Raw genomic sequence first — 24,014 nt, 5'->3', positions numbered from 1 at the left:
TAATTTTTTCACACTCTTTGCTGTATTTCCCATTCTTGTGTCTTTTGGGCTTCACTGTGAGTAGTTTCTTCTTTCCTATCTTTTTGGTCATTGATTATTTCTTCAGCTATATCTGACCTATTGTTAAACTCATTCATCGATGTCTTAATTTCTGTTTTCAAAATTGTATTTTTCAATTCTATATTTTCCATATTTTTAGCATTATCTGCTAAAATTCTTTGTTTTTTAATTCTTTGAACATATTGCTTATTTTAAAGCCCTTTTCTGATAACACTGTTATCTGGATTACTCTGGGTCTATTTCAATTGCCATTTTTAAGCTGATAAGAACAGATACGACACTTAAATTTAGCCAAAGGCTGAGAAGCGATTCTGTTGCCATTTTTAAGTCTTGGTTTTCAGTCAGGTCTTGACTGGTTTTTTATTTTTAGACTTTTTAAGTGAAAAATTATAATTTGAATTTCTAGGTGATATCTTTTTGCTGATAAGATTTACTTTTGCTAAAATCTTTTGAGATTTTACTAGTGTGCAGCTAGGCTAATGACACTAGGTAGCCCAGATTACCTTAATCTAATCGGGGATTGAGGTGATCTGACGCTGTACTTCCCTTCTTGTGTCGCCTGGTCTGTTTCTGGTTTACCTTTATACCTAGGGTGTAGTCTTTTGGATTCCCTCCAGATTCCTGGTGTGTTTACTGGGGCAGGCCCTAAATTAATTTTTATGCCCCCACCCATAGATCTCTTGAAAGCTCAGCTTAGCTTCTCAGCCTCTCAGCCGGTGTTTTAAGAATCTACAAATGACTCTAGGGGAAAAATGAGTCTAAAGTCTGGTTTCACCTGTTTCTTTCAGATCTCAGCCCTGCAAATTCTCACTGTCTTGAAAGTTATCTAGTAGTTTTAGACAGATTACCTTTTGTTTTGCTTTTCTAGTTGTTCTCAGGGGAAGGTTGGTTTGAAGCAACCTACTGCATCATCGTCAAAAGCAAAGTACTCACGGGCTGGCCCCGTGGTTTAGTGGTTAAGTGCGCGCGCTCCGCTACTGGAGGCCCAGGTTTGGATCCCCGGCGCACACTGACGCACCGCTTCTCCGGCCATGCTGAGGCCGCATCCCACATACAGCAACTAGAAGGATGTGCAACTATGACATACAACTATCCCCTGGGGCTTTGGGGGAAAAAAGGAGGAAGATTGGCAATAGATGTTAGCTGAGAGCTGGTCTTCCTCAGCAAAAAGAGGAAGATTAGCACGGATGTTAGCTCAGGGCTGATCTTCCTCAGAAAAAAAAAAGAAAAAGCAAAGTACTCGGATATGTTCTAGAATTCAGAATTTTTCAAATTATACAAGATAATACAGTGCATATACCTTTTAGGCGTTAGTGTAATATCTCTGCAGTGAAATGCATGAATAGTTATCTTACTACAGTGCAAGTAAGTTACACCTACTTTTTTTATAACAGGAATTAGATACAATGTGATCTGTTAGGGAACATGATTTGGGGTAAGCCAACTTCTATTGCTTATGTTGCAGTCTATTGAGAAAACAGAAGCATTCTACAGCACAGCTGCTTGTTTGATTAGTTCCCTCCAGTGACTAGCCATCTTTCAGTTCCTCTAATGTTCCATGCTTCCTCTTGTCACAGGGCTTTTGCACATGCTATTCTCTCTGCCTAGTGTGTACACCGTCATATTTGAGTATGAGGCATGTTCTCAGGGAAGCCTTCTCTGACCCATGAATTTAGGTCAGTTAAATGAACTTTTCAGCTTTGAATTGTACAAAGTCATTTATATGATGGTTTGATTAATGTCTGTTTTCCCCTACTAGACTCTGAACTCTGTGAGATCAGAATTCATGCCTTTTTTTCTTGACCATTTTATCCCGTGCACCTAGTTCAGTGTTTGGAAGTACATTTTTTGCAAGTAGGTGATCAATTAATACATTACCAGTTGTTAATAGATGATCAGTTAATGTTTGCATGAATGAAATAAAAGAATGAATGAGAGAAGGTATGTAAGAAATGCATGCTGATGATAATGATGGTAGTGATAAGAATTGAAAAGCTCATTGCTTTTGAACAAAAGCCAGATTTAATCAGACACTGGATTTGCACAGTACAATTGAAGTTTTGTAGATATACATATAGAATTTTAAGAATACTTCAGTAAAATTCCCCTGAGAATTTATTGTGAATGTTTTAGCATTTGTCCCCCATTCCTCTGTAAATATTTTATTACGTAAGTTTTGAAAGCACTAGGTTTTTGACACAATTGTCATTCAGAGCATGGCAGATTTATATCATCACCAGTCATTTTATTATAGAGATAAATGGAATTAAAAATCCTCGTTCTTGAAGGATTCACAGTCTCAGAGGAAAATGGACTTGGAATTTATACACACATACTCACGAAGTAAGGTGCTGTGGTTTATTCTACCGAGAGGAATTGGTCTTGGCTTCATCAGGGAGATGACATTCGAACTGATATGGAGGAGTTCATTAAATGGCTAAAGGAATAGTATTTCATTCAAGTGTACATTATAATGAAAGCATATAGTGTCTTTGTAGATAGACAAATAGTTATTTTTCTGGCGGCTAGGGCAATTTGCAGGAAGAATTTGAAGTAAATTGGGGCTATCCACAGTTTATTAGTTCATCCTTTGACATGGAGGCCATCAGAAGCTTTTAAGGATAGTCTGTAATGTTCAAGAGGAGAAGTGCTGGAGCCAGTCTCCCTGACTTCATAAGCTCTGCCCCTTACTGTGACCTTGGACACATTACTTAATTTCTCTGTGCCTTAGTATCCCTATTTATAAAACGGAGATGATAATTTTAACTAACTCAGAAGATCGCGGTTAGGGTTGAATGAGTTAAGACATATCAAATACTTAGAAAAGTGCCTGACACCTAGAAAAATCTCAATAAGTGTTGGCTCTTGTTGTTGCTCTAATTACACGCATTGAGAAAAACTCAAAGGTTGTAACTGCACTCTTTCAGCCAGAACTAGAGGCACAAAAAGATTCAAGAGATATGGCTTCAACTTACTTACTAATTTTATAAAACCAGAAATTTCAGCTAATAATGCTGTGTATGTACAGCATAAAGCAGGTTTGAAATTTGTATAACATTTCATTGTTTGCAAACTTATAGAACTTAAATTTTCTAATTTGTGTTTTCTTTTAGATCTTATAGAAAATTTCAGCTGTAGCCCTTGGACTAGAAGCTGAAATAATAGAAGCTGTGTACGATGCATTAGGGTATTGAAGAAAATTAATTTTTGAATTAAATATTTGGAATATAAGAAAGGAAAGGTGACTGAAAATGGGGCGGAAGAAAATACAAATCACACGCATAATGGATGAAAGGAACCGACAGGTAAATGAAAATTTTAATTTATCTATTTAATTGATGTAAATATTTTTTTAAAAAGGAGCACAGGATAGAATGGTTGAATTTTTCTTTAATTTCAAGTCTAAATATTTTTATTTCGAGACTAAAATAAAAAATTTTAGCAATCAGAAACTTTTGGCTTTTTATCACGTGCTTTAAAGAAACTTTTTTTTCTTATTACAAGCATCATATATGTTAATTATAGAAAATATAGGCAAAAAGAGAAGTAAAATCACTGCAGTTCCACCACTACCATTTATTGTGTGGAGTTATCATTATTTAGTGTTCTGTACATTTGATTGTTTGTTAGTTTTCTATATATTGATTATTATTTTAAATTATCACCTCTGTTTTCATAATTAGGTGATACCTTAGTTATCTACAGTTATCAGTGAATGTCTTCTGGTCAGTTAAGCTTTCTGGTTAACCAACAAATAATGAGAATTTTTTTACAGCTCTTATCATCACAAATATTTCTAAACATTTATGTATATATCTCAGCTTTAATTGATAAAATATATAGAACTTAATTTTGAGTACCAGTGTCAGTACACTCTTAAAAATTCAGGATAATTATGATGATACTGATACATGAAGACCAGAAGTTGTACGAGTTTAGAGCAGGAGCTGGCAAACTATGGTCCATAGGCTGGCTGCCTGTTTGTATAAATAAAACATTATTATAACACTGCCATGCCCATTTTTTTTCACATATTGTGTGTGGCTGCTTTCCCGTTACAACATAGTTGAGTAGTTGCCCCAGAGACTATATGGCCCATAGGCCTAAAATCTTTACTCTCTGGCCCTTTAAGAAAAAGTTTGCCAACCCCTTGGTTTAAAGGAAAGAAAGAAAAATAATTTTATAGAATATTGTAAATAAACTATTAAGCATATGCAGGAGGGAGAGATGCTGTCTCTGGAAAGGCTGCATATCAGGAAATGTTTCGAGAACAGCTGGTATCTAGAAGCTTACCAGGAACAGAACGGTACTGAAGATGTGTTCTGCAAAGTCTGAGTAGTAGTTCACCTGGTATTATGGATGTAATTGGAGACAAAACTTAACTGAGCATCTGGTAGAGAAGTTAGTGGGAGTGATTAGTGTTGCTGATAGACTGAATTGAAGAGGGCCCTTGTTTCAGCTCGTGAAGATTCCTTAGCTAAAGTGTAAGGCTCACATAGTATGATGAAGGTTGATAAAATGGGGAAGACTGATAAAATAACCATTCCATCATTGCAAAGGAATGATACTAAGCAAGGTTGCAAGTAAATTTTCCTTCACACATCTGAAGATTGTGACATGTAGAAGAAGCATGGGGACTTGCTTCATGAACACATGCAGTATAAATGTAAAATAGGGTTTATTAGGGAATAACACAAGCAGACAAGTAGCAAAGCACATAAGATCTCCTGAGCTCTCATTATCCCACAGAGAGTTATGTTTAAATTGAGCATAGAGAGGCTGGATCTACCAGTGGAAAGGACGCCACATGTTTAGAGGGAAAGGGGAGCTAGGAATAGGTAAGTGGCTGTGTAATGGAACTTTTAAGTTAGAGAATTGACCTTGTTAAAAAGATGGAGCTTGCCACTATAGCTCAGCAACTAGAATTAGCTTAGCCTGTTCCTACCTTAAATTTACCTGCCAAGTCAGCTTCTTTCCAAGCTGCCAAATGGGGCAAGGGTATCTGAAATTCTCCTCAGATGAGTTTTGGCAAAGAATGCAGAAAAGATATAGAAGAGGTGGTGGGCAGTTTCCTTTTCAGGTTAGATTAGGCACAGGCACAATTTGTTATAAACTAAAAGAGTATCTTAATTTTACTGACTTTTGAATTTGTGGGTTCTGAGTTAAAAGTTTCATTATTCTTTCATTAAGAGGTGAAAAACTGTTTCAATGCAGAAGAAAAGAGAGATCATTTATTGATCCAAATATGAATACCTACTATATCCGAGAGACTGTGTTAGGTACTGGGAACTCATTAAAAATATACAGCCTACATAGGAGATTTAAGTATATGGCAAATAGAAGTAAGCTTAGATGATGGGAGGGTTTATGGAAAGAACTAGCAATCTCTGGTGATGGGGTAGTTCAGGAGCAGTTACTGAAGGAGGTAATAGCAAATAGAGTTTTGGATTACTAGAGTTTTTGAGCTAATAAAGATAAAATCACACTTCAAGTCATTGAAACAGCGAATGAAAATGTCACTTGGGGGTGACACTATTCTGCGCTTAAAGAGCTGCTTCATTTCACTTGGAAGCTTTCAGTTCACTTCCATTTGGAAGCTTCTGGTGAAACTTGGTGTTTGTCCTTCTTGGTCTAATACAACTTCTTTTTAAAAAATAAAGTTTGTATTAAAGTATAATGTAAAGAAAAGCCCACAAATCCTGAATGTGTGCCTCAGTGAATTTTTTCAAAAAGAATATGGTTATGTAGCCAGCATACCCCAGAAACACTCCTTGTCCTGTTTCCCAGTCATTATCACCCTGTTCCAAGGAAGGTCATTAACCTGACTTCTAACGCTCTAGGTTAATTATGCTTGTTGTTGAATTTACATGAACAGCACATGTTCTTTTGCACAAGATTATGTTTGTGAAATTCATCAATGTTATTGGTGCATGTAGATATGTATGTAGATATATTTTGTGCATTTTCATTGATGTATAATATTCCCTTGTGTGACCAGAACACAATTAATGTATATATTCATTTATTCTGTTGTAAATCGACCTTTGAGTTGTTTTCTACTTTGGGCCTATTATGAAGAGTGCTGCTTTGAATGTTCTTGCATATGTTTTCTGGTATACATGAATACTTGGGTATATACCTAGGTGTACAGTTGCTAAGTAATAGAGTATACATATCATTGGCTTTAATAGCAATTGACAAAGGGTTTTCTAAAGTGTTTGTACTAATTTATAATTTACACTGTGCTGGCAGTGTGTGAGAGTTCCAGCTGCTCTAAATCTTCACCAGTACTAGCTATTGATTGTCCTTTTCATTTTGAGCGTTCTGGTAGGTGAACAATAGTAACGTTTTAATTTTAAGTTTCCATGATGTCTGATGAAGTTGATCACCTTTTCATATTTTTATTGGCCATTTAGATATCTTCTTTTGTGACTTATCTCTTCACTTCTTTTCCTAATGGGTTGCCTGCCTGTCTTTCTCTTATTAATTAATATATAGTCTATATATAATCTGAGTGTTTTGTACATTATATGTGTTACAAATATCTTCTCTCACAACATGGCTTGCTTTTTCACTTCCTTAATCTTTTTTATTTATGAATAACATTATTTTAATGTCCAGTTTACCTTTTTTTTTTTTTTTTACCTTTATGGCTAATGCTCTTTGTGTTATGTTTAAGAAATCTTTACCTTATATATCATGAAGATATTCTTCTATGCTTTCTTCTATTGTTTTACCTTTCATGTTTTAGATCTATTATACATTTGAAATTTATTTGTGCATGTGGTTTGGGATGTAGGGGTCAAGATTTGTTGCTTTCCACTTGAATATTTAGTTGACCCAGTACAATTTATTGCAAAAACCATCCTTTCTCCATTGCATGACAGGGTTGCCTTGTCATGAATCAAGTAACCATATATGTGTGGGGCTGGTTTTCTATTTTGTTTCATTTGTCTATTTTATATCCTTGCTCAATTCTACACTATTTTAATTATTATAGTTTAACATCTGGTAGTGAAAGTTGTCTACTATTATATTCTGCAGGGCTGAGGAGCTATTCTTGCTCTTTTTCATTTCCAAATGAAGCCAAGTGTCAGTGTTCACCCAGAAAAACAAACCAAAAAAACTTAACTAGAATTTAGATTTTTTTCCATTGGATGTATGGATTGATTTAGGGAGAACTGAAATCTTTACAATATTATAAGTCTTGTAATCCATGAATATGTTTACCTTTCATTTGGTTTTCATTAATTCTTTCCATAACGTCTAATGGTTTTCAATGTATAGGTCTTACACACTTTTTGTTACATTTATTCTTATGTACTGGATTTGTTTTAGTATTATTACATTTTTCCCCAATTTTATTTCCTATATGATTGTTGCTAGGTATATAAAAGTATAGTTCACTTTTTTTATATTGACTTTGTGTCCAGCAACCTTGCTAAATTTACTTATTTCTAGTAGTTTATATGTGCATTCTTTTTGATTTTCTAAGTAAACAATTACATTGTCTGTGAACAGTGATGGATTTATTTTTTCTTTTTAAAATCCTTTAACTTTTATTACATTATCTTGTTGTATTCTATTAGCTAGGACCTCCAGTACAATGTTGAATAAAAGTGGAGGTAGTGGGCATCCTTGTCTCATTCTCGCCCTTTGAGAAAAAACATTCAATATTTGACCATTAATTGTGATATTTACTGAGAATGTTTTTTAAATATACTCTTTATCAGAATGAGAAAGTTTCCTGCTATTTCTAATGCTGCTAGTTCTTATCCTGAATTGGTATTGAATTTTATCAAATGCTTTTTCCTGCATTTATTTAGATGATTCTATGGTATTATTCTTCCTTGTATTCTTTAATGTGGTACATTGTATTGGTTGATTTTCAAAAGTTAAAGTATCGTTCTTGAAATAAACCTTGTTTGTGATGTATTATCCTTTTTATATACAGTCGGCTTCATGTTCGCAGGTTCCGCATCTGCGGATTCAACCAGCCATGGATCAAAATGCCTGTGATGGTTGTGACTGTATTGAACATGTACAGACTTTTTTCCCTTGTCATTCCGTAAACAATACAGTGTAACAACTATTTACATAGCGTTTACATTGTATCAAGTATTATAAGTAATCAAGAGATGATTTAAAGTATACGAGAAGATGTGTATAGGTTATATGCAAATACTACACAATTTTATATAAGAGACTTGAGCGTTTGCAGATTTGGGTATCCATGGGGGTCCTGGAACCAGTCTCCCCGTGGATACCAAGAGATGACTATACATCACTTGATTTGATTTGCTCATATTACATTTTGAATTTTTGAAAGTGTGTGTAGGTGAAATTTGTCTGTAATTTTTTTCTCTTGTAATGTCATTGTTACATTATGCCAGGTTATGCTGGCCTTATAAAACAAGTTGGGAAGTGTTCTTTCTTTGTTCTCTGGAGAAGTTTCTATAATAGTATATTTCTTCTTTAAATACTTGGAAAACTTGACTGGTAAATCTATTTGTACTTGGAGTTTACTGTGTGAAAATTTTTTTAAATATTTAATTTCTTTAATAAAGAGTGATTTAGATTTTTCTACTTTTTCTGTCAATTGGCTAAGTTGGGCTTTTCAAGGACTTTGCCTATTTTATTTAAATTGTCAGTGTTATTGAAGACTGGTTTATATGCTCTTATTTTCTTCATGTTGCTCATACTCTCTTTTTATATTCTATTTCCCCTTCCTTATATTGTTACTTTATGTCCTTTTTTTGGTTAGTCTTGCTGAGAGTGTATCAGTGTTTTGAACCCTTTCAAAGAATGAACTTTTTTAAGTTTGGTGTCTTTATTATATAGTTGTTTTAAATTTCATTTATTTCTGCTTTTTCTTGATATTACCTTTCTTCTGCTTTTGGACAGTGGTTCTTTTACATTTCTTCAGATGGAAGCTTAAGTAATTGACTTTTCAGCCTTCCTTTTTTTCCTAACAAATTCATATAGAACTACATTTTCCCCTGTAGGCAGCGACTTAACTGTCTCACCAGTTTTAGTATTTTCTATCTTCATTATTATTCTATTGAGAATATTTTCAAATTTATACGGGTATTTCTTTTTAAACCCATTCATTATTTAGGAATGTATTGCTAAATTTCTAAGAAATTAGAGATTTTTTTGTTATCGATTTTTAGCTTGATTCTGATATGTGCAGAGAACTTAACTCCAAATGACTGTTGTTTGAAATGTGTTGAGGCTTGCTTTAGGACCCAGCTTTTGGTTAGTTTTGTTAAGTGTTCCATTTGCACTTGAAAGACCACGTTGGTTACAGTGATGTGTGTATGTGAGGCGCTGGGGCAGGGGAGAGAGAATTAGATTAGGTGCTTAATTGTGTTTTTCGGATCTTTTGTACTTTTTTGATTATTTGACTGCTTGTTCTGTCAACTACTGATAGATAATCTAGGGCTGTATTATGTCTTGGGCTAAGATTGTGGATATGTCTCTTTCTCTTTTAGTTGTTTTAGGTTTTACTTTATGCGTTTTGGAGCTATGTTATGAGTTGCATATAAATTTAAGCTTGTGATATGTTCTTGGTGATTGGCTCCTTTAGCATTATGAAATGTCCTTTTTTCATCATAAGTGATAATGTCTGCCTTAAAGCTGACTTTGTTCTGTTTTGGTATACCTTATATCAGCTTTCTTTTTCTTAGTGTTTGCATGGTATATCTTCTTCTATCTTCTTACTTCAGCCTTTGGTTATTCTTATATTTAGGGCAAATCTCTTCTAAGACTTCAGCTTTTTATCCCATCATATAATCATAGTTCTTTTTAAGCAGGTGTTTGTTTATCTTCGTTTGAACACGTCTTTGTTTACCACCCTTTGAAAAACAACTTTATTGAGATATAATTCGCATACCATACAATCCACTCATTTAAAATGTACAATTCAGTGCTTTTTTACTATATTCACACAGTAGTACAACTGTCATCACTAGCTGCTTCCAGAATATTTTTATCACCCCTAAAAGAAACCCCATATTCATTAGCAGTCACTGTCCATTCCCTGCTTCTGCATACTGTACACCCAGCTGTAGGCAACCACTAATCTGTTTTCTGTCTCTATAGATTTGCTTATTCTGGACATTTCGTATAAATGAAATCACACAATATGTGATCTTTCGTAACTGGCTTCTCTTGCTTATCATAGTGTTTTCGTGGTTCATCCATGTTGTAGCATGTGTCAGTACTTCGTTCCTTTTTGTGACTGAATAATATTTCATTATATGAATATACCACATTTGTTTACCCATTCATCAGTTGATGAATGGATTGTTCCCACTTGTCGACTATTATGAATAATGCTGTTTTGCGCATTCATATACACATTTTTGTGTAAATATATGTTTTCATTTCCCTTGGACATATACCTAGGTGTGGAATTGCTAGACCATGTGGTACCTCTAAGTGTAGCATTTTTTTTTTTTTTTTTGGTGAGTAAGATCAGCCCTGAGCTAACATCCGATGCCAGTCCTCCTCTTTTTTGCTGAGGAAGATTGGACCTGGGCTAACATCCATGCCCATCTTCCTCAACTTTATATGAGACGCTGCCACAGCATGGCTTGACAAGTGATGTGTCAGTGAGCACGCAGGATCTGAACCTGCGAACCCTGGGCTGCTGAAGCGGAGCACACGCACATAACTGCTGCACTACTGGGCTGGCCCCCTAAGTGTAGCATTTTGAGGAACTGCCAGCCTGTTTGCCAAAGTCGGCTGCACCATTTTGCATTCTACCAGCAATATATGAGGGTTCCAGTTTTTCCTTATCTGTGCTAACACTTGTTATTGCTTGCCTTTTTGTCTATAGTCATCCTAGTGGGTGTGAACTGGTATCTCATTGTTTTGATTTGCTTTTCCCTAATGACTATGCTGAGCATCTTTTCATATTCTCATTGGACATTGTAAACCTTCTTTGGAGAAATATCTATTCTAATCCTTTGCCCAATTATTTTTTTATTGAGTTGTATCATGTTCATTCTGAAAGCTATTTTCATTGGTTATAGAACTCTAGATTGTCAGTTATAGTCTCTTAATACTTTGAAGCAGCTGTCTTTCATTTTTTATCATTTCTGTGGAGAGGACAGTTTTCAGTCTTCTTTTTTTGAAGATAATGTGTCTTTTTTGCTCTGGTTCTTTTAAGATTTTTACTTTTTCTTTGGTAGTAAGTTTTTTTTATTGTGATGTACCTAGGGGTGTGTGTCTTCAAATATTGCTTATACTCCATTCTTTTCTTCTCTGGGATTCCAATTACATGTAACTTGGACCTTTTAACTATGTCCTATATATTTCTTTTAAAGATTTTATTTATTTATTTTTTTCCCCCCAAAGCCCCAGTAGATAGTTGTATGTCATAGCTGCACATCCTTCTAGTTGCTGTATGTGGGACGTGGCCTCAGTATGGCCGGAGAAGCGGTGCGTTGTGCACACCCGGGATCCGAACCCGGGCCGCCAGCAGCGGAGCGCACGCACTTAACCGCTAAGCCACGGGGCTGGCCCTGTCCTATATATTTCTTATGCTTTTTTCTCCCTGTTATTTTTATTCTTTTTTTTATGTCCTTTAGTTTGAATGTTAGTTTCTTGTGTCCTGTTTTGTAGTAAGTAATCTGTTTTTGGTGTTCTAGTAATCCTTTCCCTGCTTTTAAAAAATTAGCTCTTAAAACAAGCTAGTAAGTTCTTAATTTCTGGTGTTTTCAATTCTAAAATTTCTTTTTGATTTTTGTTTTTACAGATTTCAATTCTCTGGTGAAATGGCCCATCTTTTCATGTATTTTCTGCATATTTTCCACTATTTTTTTGAAAATATTAATCATAGAGTCCTGGTCTGCTAACTTCTATATCTGGATTACCTGTGGGTCTATATCTGATCCCTTTTTCCCTTTGTTTTTGATTTTATAGTCCTTTCTTTTGACACGTCTAGTAGTTTTTTATGAGTGGTCAGACATTGTATTTGAGATATTCTAGATATTCCATATTGTTACCTTCCTGTAGAAATGGTTTACCCTTTCCTCTTAGCCATTGAAATTAGGTACTGAATATCTTTGACCAATTAGGAATTGACCTGAGTGGAGGCTAGGTTGCAGGGTTTTTTGTTTTTTTTTTTTTTTTTTCTGGTGAGGAATATGGTCCCTGAGCTAACTTCCGTGCCAATCTTCCTCTGTCTTGTGTCTGGGATGCTGCCACAGTGTGGCTTGATGAGCAGTGCATAGGTCTGTGCCTGGTGTCGGAATCCGCAAACCCCGGGCTACCAAAGCAGAGCACGCAAACCCATCCATTATGCCACTGGGCCTGCCTCTAGGTTGCAGTTTTGGGGAGCTTTTGGTAATCCTTCAAGGAGGCTACCTTAGGGAGTAGTCCTCCAAGGCTTTCAACATTGATCTCAGAGTGTTCACTGGACCCAGTCCTTGGGGCATTTCTTAAATTTGAAACCTTGTCTTCTCAGCATAGGAAGATTACAGAAAACTGCTCTGCTTTTTTGAGGCTTTCTGCTTTTTTCAGTTCTTTAGCCTCCTCCCCTATGCAGCCTCAGAGTGATCACTTCAGTTTCTACCCCTCCCTTGTCACTGGTATGTAGGCCCCTGGAGTCTTCAGTTTTGTGGCTTCAACCCCCAAGACAAAAACTCTCTCTCTTTCAGCAGCAACCCACTGCCCAAACAAAGGCTAGATTCTTAGTCTCTCTGTACCGTACCCAGAATCAGTAAATGCCTGTGGGGGAAAAGCAACTGCAGAACACCCTTTCATGTCTTAAAGGTTCTCACTCCTCTAGAATCTTGGCATCTTCAGCCCTTCTTGCTTCAGCAGCAACTAACAGATATTTATTGTATTTTATCCTGTTTCTCTAGTTGATGTCAGTGGGTTCTTTGGTCTTCCACCAATTACTCCATCTTACTTAGAGGCAGACATCCTCATATACTTTAAAAAGAAATGGAGAGAGTAAAAAAATATATATATATGTTTTAAGGTAAAATAGAGACAGTCTCAAAGACTGTTACATTTATTATGCAGTAGTAGTATATGTCAGTTCTGACATAACTTGCTGCAGATATCTTTCCTCGTAAAAGAAAAAAATTAGAAATTTACTAGCTTTTATAATTTTTCCTAGTCTCATTCTTCTTTCCTTCCCAAAAGTAAGCCCCATCATTAATTTGCTTTGTATTTTCTTTATGTTTATTATTTCAGCTGATATTATTTAATATTGTTTCAACATAGCTTAAAAATTTTATATAATAGCATTATCATCTTCACTTGCTTTTTCACTCAATGTGGTGTTTTTGAGATTTATCTGTGTAACTCATTCATTTAGTACAACTAGTTGTAGGAATGAATATGCCTCAATTCATTCATCAGTACTTCTACCAAAGAACACTTAGATTGTTTCCAATTTTTTACTGTTACAAATGATGCTACAGTTACATCTGTGGACATGTCTCCTTATACATGGGTAAAAATTTCTCTGTGATAAATATTTAGAGAAGGAATTGTTGGGTTGAGTGTGTCCATTACAGGTGTACTGTGATGTTTTCAAGTTGCTCTCCAAAGTGGTTATACTAGATACACTACAGTAATTTATGGGAACGCCTATATCCCTATATGCTGTGCCTTTCTTCCTTTCTCTCTTTCTCACTTTCTTTTTTCATTTTATTTTACATTCTTTTCTGATCTAATGAAGGTGAAAAGTTACCTGTTTTTGTGGTTTGCCCATTTTCTGGTGGGTTGTTGATCTTTTTTTTTTCTTAGAAGTTCTTTATATATTCTAGATATTCATTCTTTATGTCTTTTATCTGTTTCAGATAGTATCTTTCAGTCTTTACCAAAACTCTTTGTACATTTTCATGATAGGACTTACCACAGTGTTTTAATATTGTCTTTACCAATAGATTGTGAACACTGAAATGTTTTAAGGTTTGCGTTATTTCCTAAATCATCAGTTTTAGTTTTTGCAAATATTGGACTTCAGATAAGTGTGTACTCTTTAATTTTTGGATCCAGGATTCTATGTATGTCTATTAGGTCAATCTCATTTTGTGTTCAAATCATCTATATTCTTTGTGATTTGTTTGTTTTTGGCTCATTGAGACCTATCAATACTTGCACTTACCACAATGGTGGATTTGTCAGTTTCTCTCTATTTTATTAGTTTAATACTTACTGTTTTATATATTGGGACTATTTCACTAGTCTCATACATATTTAAAGTTGTTATACCTTCTTGGTGAGTTTTTCAATACATATTGACCTTCTCTATCCTTAACAAGGTATGTTGGTCTTAAATTTACTTTGTCTCACATTAATATAGCTACACCTTTCTTTTGGCTAGTATTTTCTTTTTTTTTGTGGAGGGAGGAAGATTAGCCCTGAGCTAACATCCGATGCCAGTCCTCCTCTTTTTGCTGAGGAAGATTGGCCCTGGGCTAACATCTGTGCCCATCTTCCTCCACTTTATATGGGGTGCCGCCCATAGCATGGCTTGACAAGTGGTGCATCGGTGCTTGCCCAGGATCCGAACCCGCCAACCCTGGCTGTGGAAGTGGAGCACACGCACTTAACCGCTACGCCACGGGGCTGGCCCTGGGTAGTAGTCTCTTGATAGGTCTAGTTCTTTACATTTATTTTCAACCTTACTACGTCCTTATGCTTTAGGTATATCTTTTGTAAATAAGATATGGCTGGATTTTGTTTTTTTATCCAGTCTGATGATATCTCTTGACTTGCCAGTTTAGTTGCATTTTATTCTTTGTCATGTTTTGTATATTGGGACTATTTTATACCATCTTAGTTGACTATTGCAATTTGTCAGAGGGCCCCTGGCACCAAAAAAGTCACAGTTAATTGTATCACTCCTCATATCCATAAAGAACTCCTCGGATTGCAGCTTTACACTGAGTCCCCCAGGGGAAAGAGCATTGGCAGAAGATACTTGCTGTAGATCTAAATCTATCACCCTTGGAGGTTTTGAGTAAGAGTAGTAGGGAAGTTAATGCCAGAGGTTAGTTGATCCCTACCTGTGTTTTTTCAGCTCTTATCTCCAGCAGTGCTTCTGTGATGCCCTGATGTTTATTCTGCAGGATATTTGTCTGCACCAGCACTGCTGCCAATCCCTGTTGTGAGGTGGCAGGCATTGAGTATCCCAGGCATGGAGATGAGAGGCACAAGCTGAACCCAAACTGCTCTTTTTAAAACTTCTCTTCTCATAGCCCCACTGGCTATTTCTTCTCCAGGCTACAAGCCTCTACACTCAACACTCCCTGCCCCCCAAGTACATAGTCCAACATAACATCTGGTGCTTCTCACATTTTTCTCCATTATTCCTTAGGATTTGTTGACCTTAAGGAAATAGACAGCCAGTTATTTCTCCAGCAAAAATGGGTTTATTTGGGATCAGCAAAGAATTGCAGTTTGGGGTCTGCAACCATGGCGAGCCACATGGAAGTCCCAGCAGCAAGGAGAGGAGAAACTCTTTTGTAGAAGAGAAAAGAAAGTTGGGAGGGCTGTTGTAAACAAAGAGCACAGTAGAGGAGACTGGGAGTTCGAAGAGTAGTGGCTTTTCATTGGCTGAGCTTCTTGCAGGTCAACAAGAGGAAGTCTTTATTCTTCCTGTTGGGCTCTGTTGTCAAGGTAGGGTGTGAGAGCTCCCCCTTCTGGCCTCCCAACTCTATTTTAAACGAGGTTTCTGTATTTTCAGATTCATAATACTTTTAGTTCCACTGGCTTAATTCTAGGGGTAGATTTCTGTGTCAACATCTTGTCAGGAATCTCAATTTGCTATTTTTTTTATATTGTTAAAATTAGTAATCTTCTATTTTGTGATCATAATTTCCATGGTTATTGAATCGTAGTTTTGAATTTAAAGGATTGATTGATTGTCACTAGTCCTTTTTGCATTCTTTTGTTATTGTTGTTTTAATCCATTTCTTGGTTTATGGATTCATTTAGGAAATTTTTTAGCAGCGCTCAGTACCAAGTGGCATTTTAGAAGCTGAGTATGCAGCATTGAACAAAAATGAAAAAAATTCCAGTGGTTTTCAATTTATATTCTACTTAGATGACTGGACTTTTTCAGCAAGTAGTTTTGTTTTGTTTTGTTTTGTTTTCCTCCCAAGAAGGGCTCATGGGTGCTATACTTCCTGAGTATTTTTATGTTTGAGATATTTGTTATCTTTATACTTGATGGATAACTTGGCTAAGTATAACATTTTAGGACTCCATTTCTTTTCCATACCACACTGTAGAGATTATTTCAAGGTCTTCTGGCTTTGAGTGTTGCCAGGATTCTAACATCCTGAGTATTTTTTTGTCTCCTCCTAATAAGTGACTTCACGTTCAGTCACTTAACCAGAATATGCTATGAGTTTGATTATCATTTTTTGTGTGTGGAAAGGGTGTGGCTTTTCAGTATTTTGTTTTATTTTTTAACAAATATTTTTTCCTTTTTCAATTGTTCTATGCTTTTTTTAGTATATAAGTATCTGTCAGCCATACCCAACATCTTTATTCATTTTAATTTTTAAATTTTCTGTTTTGATTCTTTGAATTCCCTTATTGTGGCTTTAATCTCTACTGCAATTTGATTTTTTTTCCCTTTCTGATTCTTTTCTGAGTGATACTAGCACACTTTTTAGGTCATTCTGTTATGTCTTACATCTTTGGCAATGATATTAGGTACAAGTTAACCAAAATGTCTTTCTTATAAAATTCTTTTTTTCCGTTTTACATCCCCTTACATTCTGCATTTTAAACAGGGTCTCCACTGTTTTTTTTCCTCACGTCTTTCATGGCCTTCCCACACTTCTGAATCTTATAGCACTAATCAAAGGGTCCTTGGCTAGACCTTCCCAGGACCGTATGTGACATTGCAACTTTCGTGAAGAAATGCATGTGAATTCTCTGAATTGGCTCTTGTTTTCATTTAAATTTCTCCAATTTGAGCTCCCTAACTCATTCTACGAAGCCGACATTATCCCGATACCAAACCAGACAAGGACAACACAAAAAAAGAAAATTACAGGCCAGTGTCACTGCTGAACATCGATGCAAAAATCCTCAACAAAAGACTAGCAATTCACATACAACAATACATTAAAAAGATTATACACCATGATCAAGTGGGATTTATTCCAGGTATGCAGGGATGGTTCAACATTTGCAAATCAACCAACGTAATACACCACGTTAATAAAATGAAGAATAAAAATCACATGATTATCTCAATAGATGCAGAGAAAGCATTTGACAAGATACAGCATACATTTATGATAAAAACTCTGAATAAAATGGGTATAGAAGGAAAGTACCTCAACATAATAAAGGCCATATATGAGAAATCCACAGCTAATATCATCCTCAATGGTGAAAAACTGAAAGCTATCCCTCTAAGAACAGGAACCAGACAAGGATGCCCACTGTCACCACTCCTATTTAACATAGTACTGGAAGTCCTAGCCAGAGCAATCAGGCAAGAAAAACAAATAAAAGGGATCCAAATTGGAAAGGAAGAAGTGAAACTCTCACTATTTGCAGATGACATGATTTTATATATAGAAACCCCTAAAGAATCCACCAAAAAACTTTTAGAAGTAATAAACGAATATGGTAAAGTTGCAGGATACAAAATCAACATACAAAAATCAGTTGCATTTCTATACACTAACACCGAAGTAGCAGAAAGAGAAGTTAAGAATACAATCCCATTTACAATTGCAACAAAAAGAATAAAATTAACCAAGGAATAAACTTAACCAAAGAGGTGAAAGATCTGTACACCGAAAACTATAAAACATTGCTGAAAGAAATTGAAGAAGACCCAAAGAAATGGAAACATATTCCGTGCTTTTGGATTGGAATAATTAACATAGTTAAGATGTCCATACTTCCTAAAGCAATCTGTAGATTCAGTGCAATCCCCATCAAAGTTCCAACAACATTTTTCACAGAAATAGAACAAAGAATCCTAAAATTTATATGGAACAACAAAAGACCCCGAATAGCTAAAGGAATCCTGAGAAAAAAGAACAAAGCTGGGGGTATCACACTCCCCGATTTCAATATATACTACAAAGCTATAGTAACCAAAACAGCATGGTACTGGCACAAAAACAGACACACAGATCAATGGAATAGAATCGAAAGCCCAGAAATAAACCCACACATCTATGGACAGCTAATCTTCGACAAAGGAGCCAAGAACATACAATGGAGAAAAGAAAGTCTCTTCAACAACTGGTGTTGGGAAAACTGGACAGCCACATGCAAAAAAATGAAAGTAGACCCTTACCTTACACCATACACAAAAATAAACTCCAAATGGATTAAAGACTTGAATGTAAGACCTGAAACTATGAAACTTCTAGAAGAAAACATAGGCAGTACACTCTTCGACATCGGTCTTAGCAACATATTTTCAAGCACCATGTCTGACTAGGCAAGAGAAACAATAGAAAAAATAAACAAATGGGACTACATCAAACTAAAAAGCTTCTGCACAGCAAAGGAGACCATCAACAAAACGAAAAGACAACCTAACAATTGGGAGAAGATATTTGCAAACCATACATCTGATAACGGGTTAATCTCCAAAATATATAAAGAACTCATGCATCTCAACAACAACAAAACTAACAACCCAAGTAAAAAATGGGCAAAAGACCTGAACAGACATTTCTCCAAAGAAGATATACAGATGGCTAACAGGCACATGAAAAGATGTTCAACATCATTAACTATTAGGGAAATGCAAATCAAAACTACAATGAGATATCACCTCACCCCTGTCAGAATGGCTATAATTAACAAGACAGGAAACAACATGTGTTGGAGCGGATGTGGAGAGAAGGGAACTCTCATACACTGCTGGTGGGAGTGCAAAGTGGTGCAGCCACTATGGAAAACAGTATGGAGATTCCTCAAAAAATCAAGGATAGAACTACCATATGATCCAGCTATTCCACTGTTGGGTATTTATGCAAAGAACTTGAAAACACCAATGCGTAAAGATACATGCACCCCTGTGTTCATTGCAGCGTTATTCACAATAGCCAAGACTTGGAAGCAACCTCAGTGCCCATCAAGGGACGAATGGATAAAGAAGATGTGGTATATATACATAATGGAATACTACTCAGCCATAAGAAATCATGAAATCCAGCCATTTGTGACAACAAGGATGGACATTGAGGGTATTATGCAAAGTGAAATAAGTCAGAGGGAGAAGGTCAAATACCGTATGATCTCCCTCATTAAGTAGTAGATAATAACAACAACAAACAAACACATAGAGACAGAGATTGGATTGGTGGTTACCAGAGGGGAAGGGGGGAGGGAGGAGGGCGAAAGGGGTAATTTGGCACATGTGTAGGTTGTAATTAGTATTTGGGTGGTGAACATGATGTAATCTATACAGAAATAGAAGTATAATGTTGTACACCTGAAATTTATACAATGTTATAAACCAATGTTACTGCAATAAACAAAAAATTAAAATAAATAAGTAAATTTCCCCAATTTGGCAGATGAAAATTCATGGTTTTGGGCCTGACTTTTTCCTTGAAGAACCCAATGTCATTCCTTCATGTTTTTAATGTTTTGAGAGGAATAAATATGATTTTTTCCTTTCTGAAATGAAAAATAAATTTTGTGATTTCTCTTGAACATAAATCAATATAAAGAATTTACATAATTTTAATGTAATTTGTATCTTCAGCTTAAAAAATAATATTTGTCTTGGAATAGTAAGTTGAATATTGGATTGTAATTATGTAGTCAGTATTCTGTAACTAGCTTAGTTTTAGGGTATGTTACCTGTGTCACATGAAATTTATGAACTGAAATGTAGCTGTATTGCAGCCTTACTAATTAACAGTATGCTAATTAGGAGGCCGTTACTGATTTTCACCTTTAGATGTCTTATAAAACTGATGTCTGGAAGGAAAATCTTTGTGTGACAACCAGAAACTTATAATTGAAAACTCTAAAGTCAAGACAAAATGTAGAGACTTTATAAAGGGTTATTTTCCTGCTTTGTATCATGTTATTTTGTTATAATCTAATTTTCCAGCAGAATGGTCTTCTTTTAAGCTATAGTCAATATCCTTTCATTTCTTCTCCTGTTGCTTTACCCTCACTGTATTCCATTTCTTTTTTGTTTGTTTCCCAAATCTATTTGTAGAAACAAGTATTTCAACAGATGAGATTTTTTATTTAACTTGTAATTTGCATTTCATATTGAGAATTTTAAAATATCAAATATAGATCAGTATTCAAAGATACTTTGTAAAAGGCAATTTGGGTGTGTAGCACAACTTACATATAAATATATACCATAAACAGATTGGATTGTTTTGACTAATTAAATTTTCTGGTTAAATGAAAGTGAAAATAGGTTCCAGAGGTTTTTTATTTAAAATCAGTTCACTAGCAAACAGAATATTTGCGTGGTCATATAAATACGTGGAGTGTTGTGCTTTGTGTACTGAGAAACATAGAGGAAATAAAAGGCTTTAAGAATATTAACAAGATTAACTATGTAAAATTAAGAGAATAAAGTAATCAAATGCTAAGATGTGTGGATATTAAATACATTTGATGTTACCAAAAGGAAGAAAACAGACATCTTGCCTAAATTTAGTGAAAACTATTAAATTACGCTACATTTTAATTTTACCATGCTATATAGGAAATGAAATATATTGAAAAATAGAGAAACATCTTTGAATTGTACAGTGAAATACATTTTCATTGTAGTTGCTTCTCTTTTACATTTACACATTATGCCTGTAATGTAAGAGTACATTAAATTAATTTTATGCCTGTGAAAAGAATTTTATGCCTGTGGAAAAAAGTGGAAACAATTACTTTCCATCATACTAGAGATCCTCAGCTTCTTCAGTAGCTACTGCAATGATTGATTCAAAATCTAGGCTGATGGTTAGACAAAGCTCATAGGAGTAAAAGCATGTAGTAGGTATTAATGGTGAGAGAAAATGCTGCACTTCGTTTACATTGTTTCACAATTCTAAAGACTATTTAAAGGTACACTTTTGTGGACTTCTTTTTTTTTTTTACCCATTTTTTATATAGACCTTTATGTTTAGAGCAGTTTTAGATTCACGGCAAAAATGAAGAGAAAGTATAGAGAGTTCCCATATACCCTCTGCCCCCACAAATGCACAGCTTCCCCACTACCGACATCCAACACCAGAGTGGTACACTTGTTAAAACTGACGAACCTGTGTTGGCTCATCATCATCAACCAAGGTCTGTGTTTTACAATAGGTCTCATTCTTGGTGGTATACAATCTATGGGGTTTTGACAAGTGTATAATGATATGTATCCACCATTATAATATTAAACAGAATAGTTTCACTGCCCTAAAAATCCTCTGAGGTCAGCCTATTCATCCCTCCCCTCTGCTGACCCCTGGCAACTACTGATCTTTTTATTGTCTCCATAGTTTTGTCTTTTCCAGAATGTCATATAGTTCAGACTTAGAGTATGTAGTCTTTTCAGATTGTCTTCTTTCATTCGTAATATGCATTTAAATTTCCTGCATGTCATTTCATGGCTTCATAGTTCATTTCTTCTTAGCTGAATAATATTTCATTGTCTGGAGGTACCACAGTTTGTTTATCCGTTCATCTGCTGAAGGAGGTCTTGGTTGCTTCCACATTTTGGCAATCACGAATAAAGTTGCTATAAACATCCATGTGCAGGTTTTCATGTGGATGGAAGTTTTTAACTCATTTGGATAAATACCAAGAAGTAACATTGCTGGGTCATATGATAAGAGTATGTTTAGTTTTGTAAGAAACTGACAAACTGTCTTCCAAAGTGGCTGTACCATTTTGCATTCCCACCAGCAATGAATTAGAGTTCCTATTTTTCCATATCCTTGCCAGAATTTGGTGTCCTCAGTGTTTTGGATTTTTACCATTCTAATAGGCATGTAGTAGTATCTCATTGTTGTTTAAATTTCCAATTCCTTAATGACATATGATGTTGATCATCTTTTCATATGCTTTTATACCATCTATATAATCCTCTTTGGTGAGGTATCTAGTCACATCTTTTGCCCATTTTTTAATTGGATTGTTTTTGAATTTTGAACCAGCTTTGCATACCTGGGGATAAATTCCACTTGGTCATAGTATATAATTCTTTTTATACATTGTTGGATTTGATTTGTTAATGTTTTGTTGAGGATCTTTACATCTATGTTCCTGGGAAATATTGGCCTCTAGTTTTCTTTTCTTGTAATGTCTGTCTGGTTTTGGTATTAGGGTAGTAGTGGCCTCATAGAATGAGTTAGGCGATCTTCCCTCTGCTTCTATCTTCTGGAAGAGATTGTAGAGTATTGGTATAATTTATTAAATATTTGGTAGAATTCACCAGTGTACCCATCTGGGCCTGGTGCTTTCTGTTTTGGAAGGTTATTAATTATTGATTCAATAACAGATAATCTGAATAAGCTTATATCTGTTTCTTCTTGTGTGAGTTTCACCAGATTGTGTCGTTCAAGAAATTGGTCTGTTTCATTCTAGGTTATCAAATCTGTAGGTGTAGAGTAGTTCATATTATTCCTGTATTATCTTTTTAGTGTCTATTGGATCTGTAGTTGAGTTGTGACATCCCATCTTTTATTTCTGATGTTAGTAATTTGTGTCTTGTTTTTTCTTCTTAGTTAGCCTGGCTAGAGGCTTATCGATTTTTTTCAAAGAACCAGTTTTTGGTTTCATTAATTTTTCTCTGTTGATTTCCTATTTTCAATTTCATTGATTTCTGCTCTAATTCTTATTATTTCTTCTGCTTACTTTGGATTTAATTTGCTCTTCTTTTTCTAATTTCTTTAGATGGTTGCTTAGATTCTTGATTTTAGTTATTTATTCTTTCCCTATATATATTCAATGCTATAAATTTCTCTCTAAGCATTGTTTTCACTGCATCCCACAAATTTTGATGAGTTGTATTTTCATTTTTATTTGGTTCAAAATAGTTGTTAATTTCTCTTGAGATTTCTTCTTTGACCTATCTGTTATTTAGAAGTGTGCTGTTTAATTTCCAAGTATTTTGGGGTTTTCCAGCTATCTTTTTGTTATTGATTTCTTGTTTAATTCCATTGTCATCTGAGAGCATACATTGTATGATTTCTGTTCTTTTACATTTGTTAAGGTGTGGCCCAGGTGTTTATGTGGCCCAGAACGTGGTCTATCTTAGTGAATGTTCCATCTGAGCTTGAGAGTAATGTGTATTTTGCTGTTGTTGGATAAGGTAGATGTCAGTTATAATCGGTTGATTGGTGATACTGTTAAGTTCAATTATGTCGTTACTGATTTTCTGCCTGTTGGATCTGATATCCAACATTTCTGATAGAGGGGTGTTGAAGTCTCCTACTATAATAGTGAATTCATCTATTTCTCCTTGAAGTTCTATCAGAGTTTGCCTCACATATTTTGATGCTCTGTTGCTAGGTTCATATACTTGAAGGATTTTTATGTCTTCTTGGAGATTTGACCCCTTTATCATTATGTAATGCCCTTCTTTAGCTCTGATAATTTCCCTTGTTCTAAAATCTTCTCTGTCTGAAATTGATATAGCTACTTCAGTTTTCCTTTTGATTAGTGCTAGCAGAGTATATCTTTCTCCATCCCTTTACTTTTAATGTATATGTGTCTTTGTGTTGAAATGGGATTCTTGTAGACAACATATAGTTGGGTATTGTTTTTTGATCCACTGAGAAGCTTTGTTTTTCAATTGGTATATTAGATCATTGACTTTTAAAGTGATTATTGATGTAGTTGGATTAATACCTACCATGTTTTTATTCTATTTGTTGCACTTTTTCTTTGTTCCTATTTTTGTCTTAACACTCTTTTTCTGCTTTTTGTGTTTTTTTTTTTTGCTGAGGAAGATGCGCCCTGAGCTAACATCT

General features: G+C 35.1%; 1 protein-coding gene across 6 annotated transcripts in view; it reads left to right on the top strand.

The window, feature by feature from the left end:
* MEF2A (myocyte enhancer factor 2A) overlaps window positions 1-24,014 on the top strand; it is a 172,703-nt gene that overhangs the window by 67,542 nt on the left and 81,147 nt on the right. For all 6 annotated transcript variants that reach the window (XM_087428864.1, XM_087428863.1, XM_087428869.1 and 3 more), the window contains exon 3: window positions 3,174-3,365. In XM_087428864.1, coding sequence (XP_087284990.1) covers window positions 3,312-3,365 — 54 coding nt within the window. In that variant the 5' untranslated portion in view covers window positions 3,174-3,311. The remainder of the gene's footprint in view (window positions 1-3,173; window positions 3,366-24,014) is intronic.

Source organism: Ceratotherium simum, chromosome 3 (assembly GCF_057802395.1).
Source record: "Ceratotherium simum simum isolate JZ-2026a chromosome 3, ASM5780239v1, whole genome shotgun sequence".
In the NCBI taxonomy this organism is placed as follows: Eukaryota; Metazoa; Chordata; class Mammalia; order Perissodactyla; family Rhinocerotidae; genus Ceratotherium; species Ceratotherium simum.
Note: the sequence above shows the minus strand (reverse complement) of the source record. Positions and strands in the feature narration are given on the sequence as shown.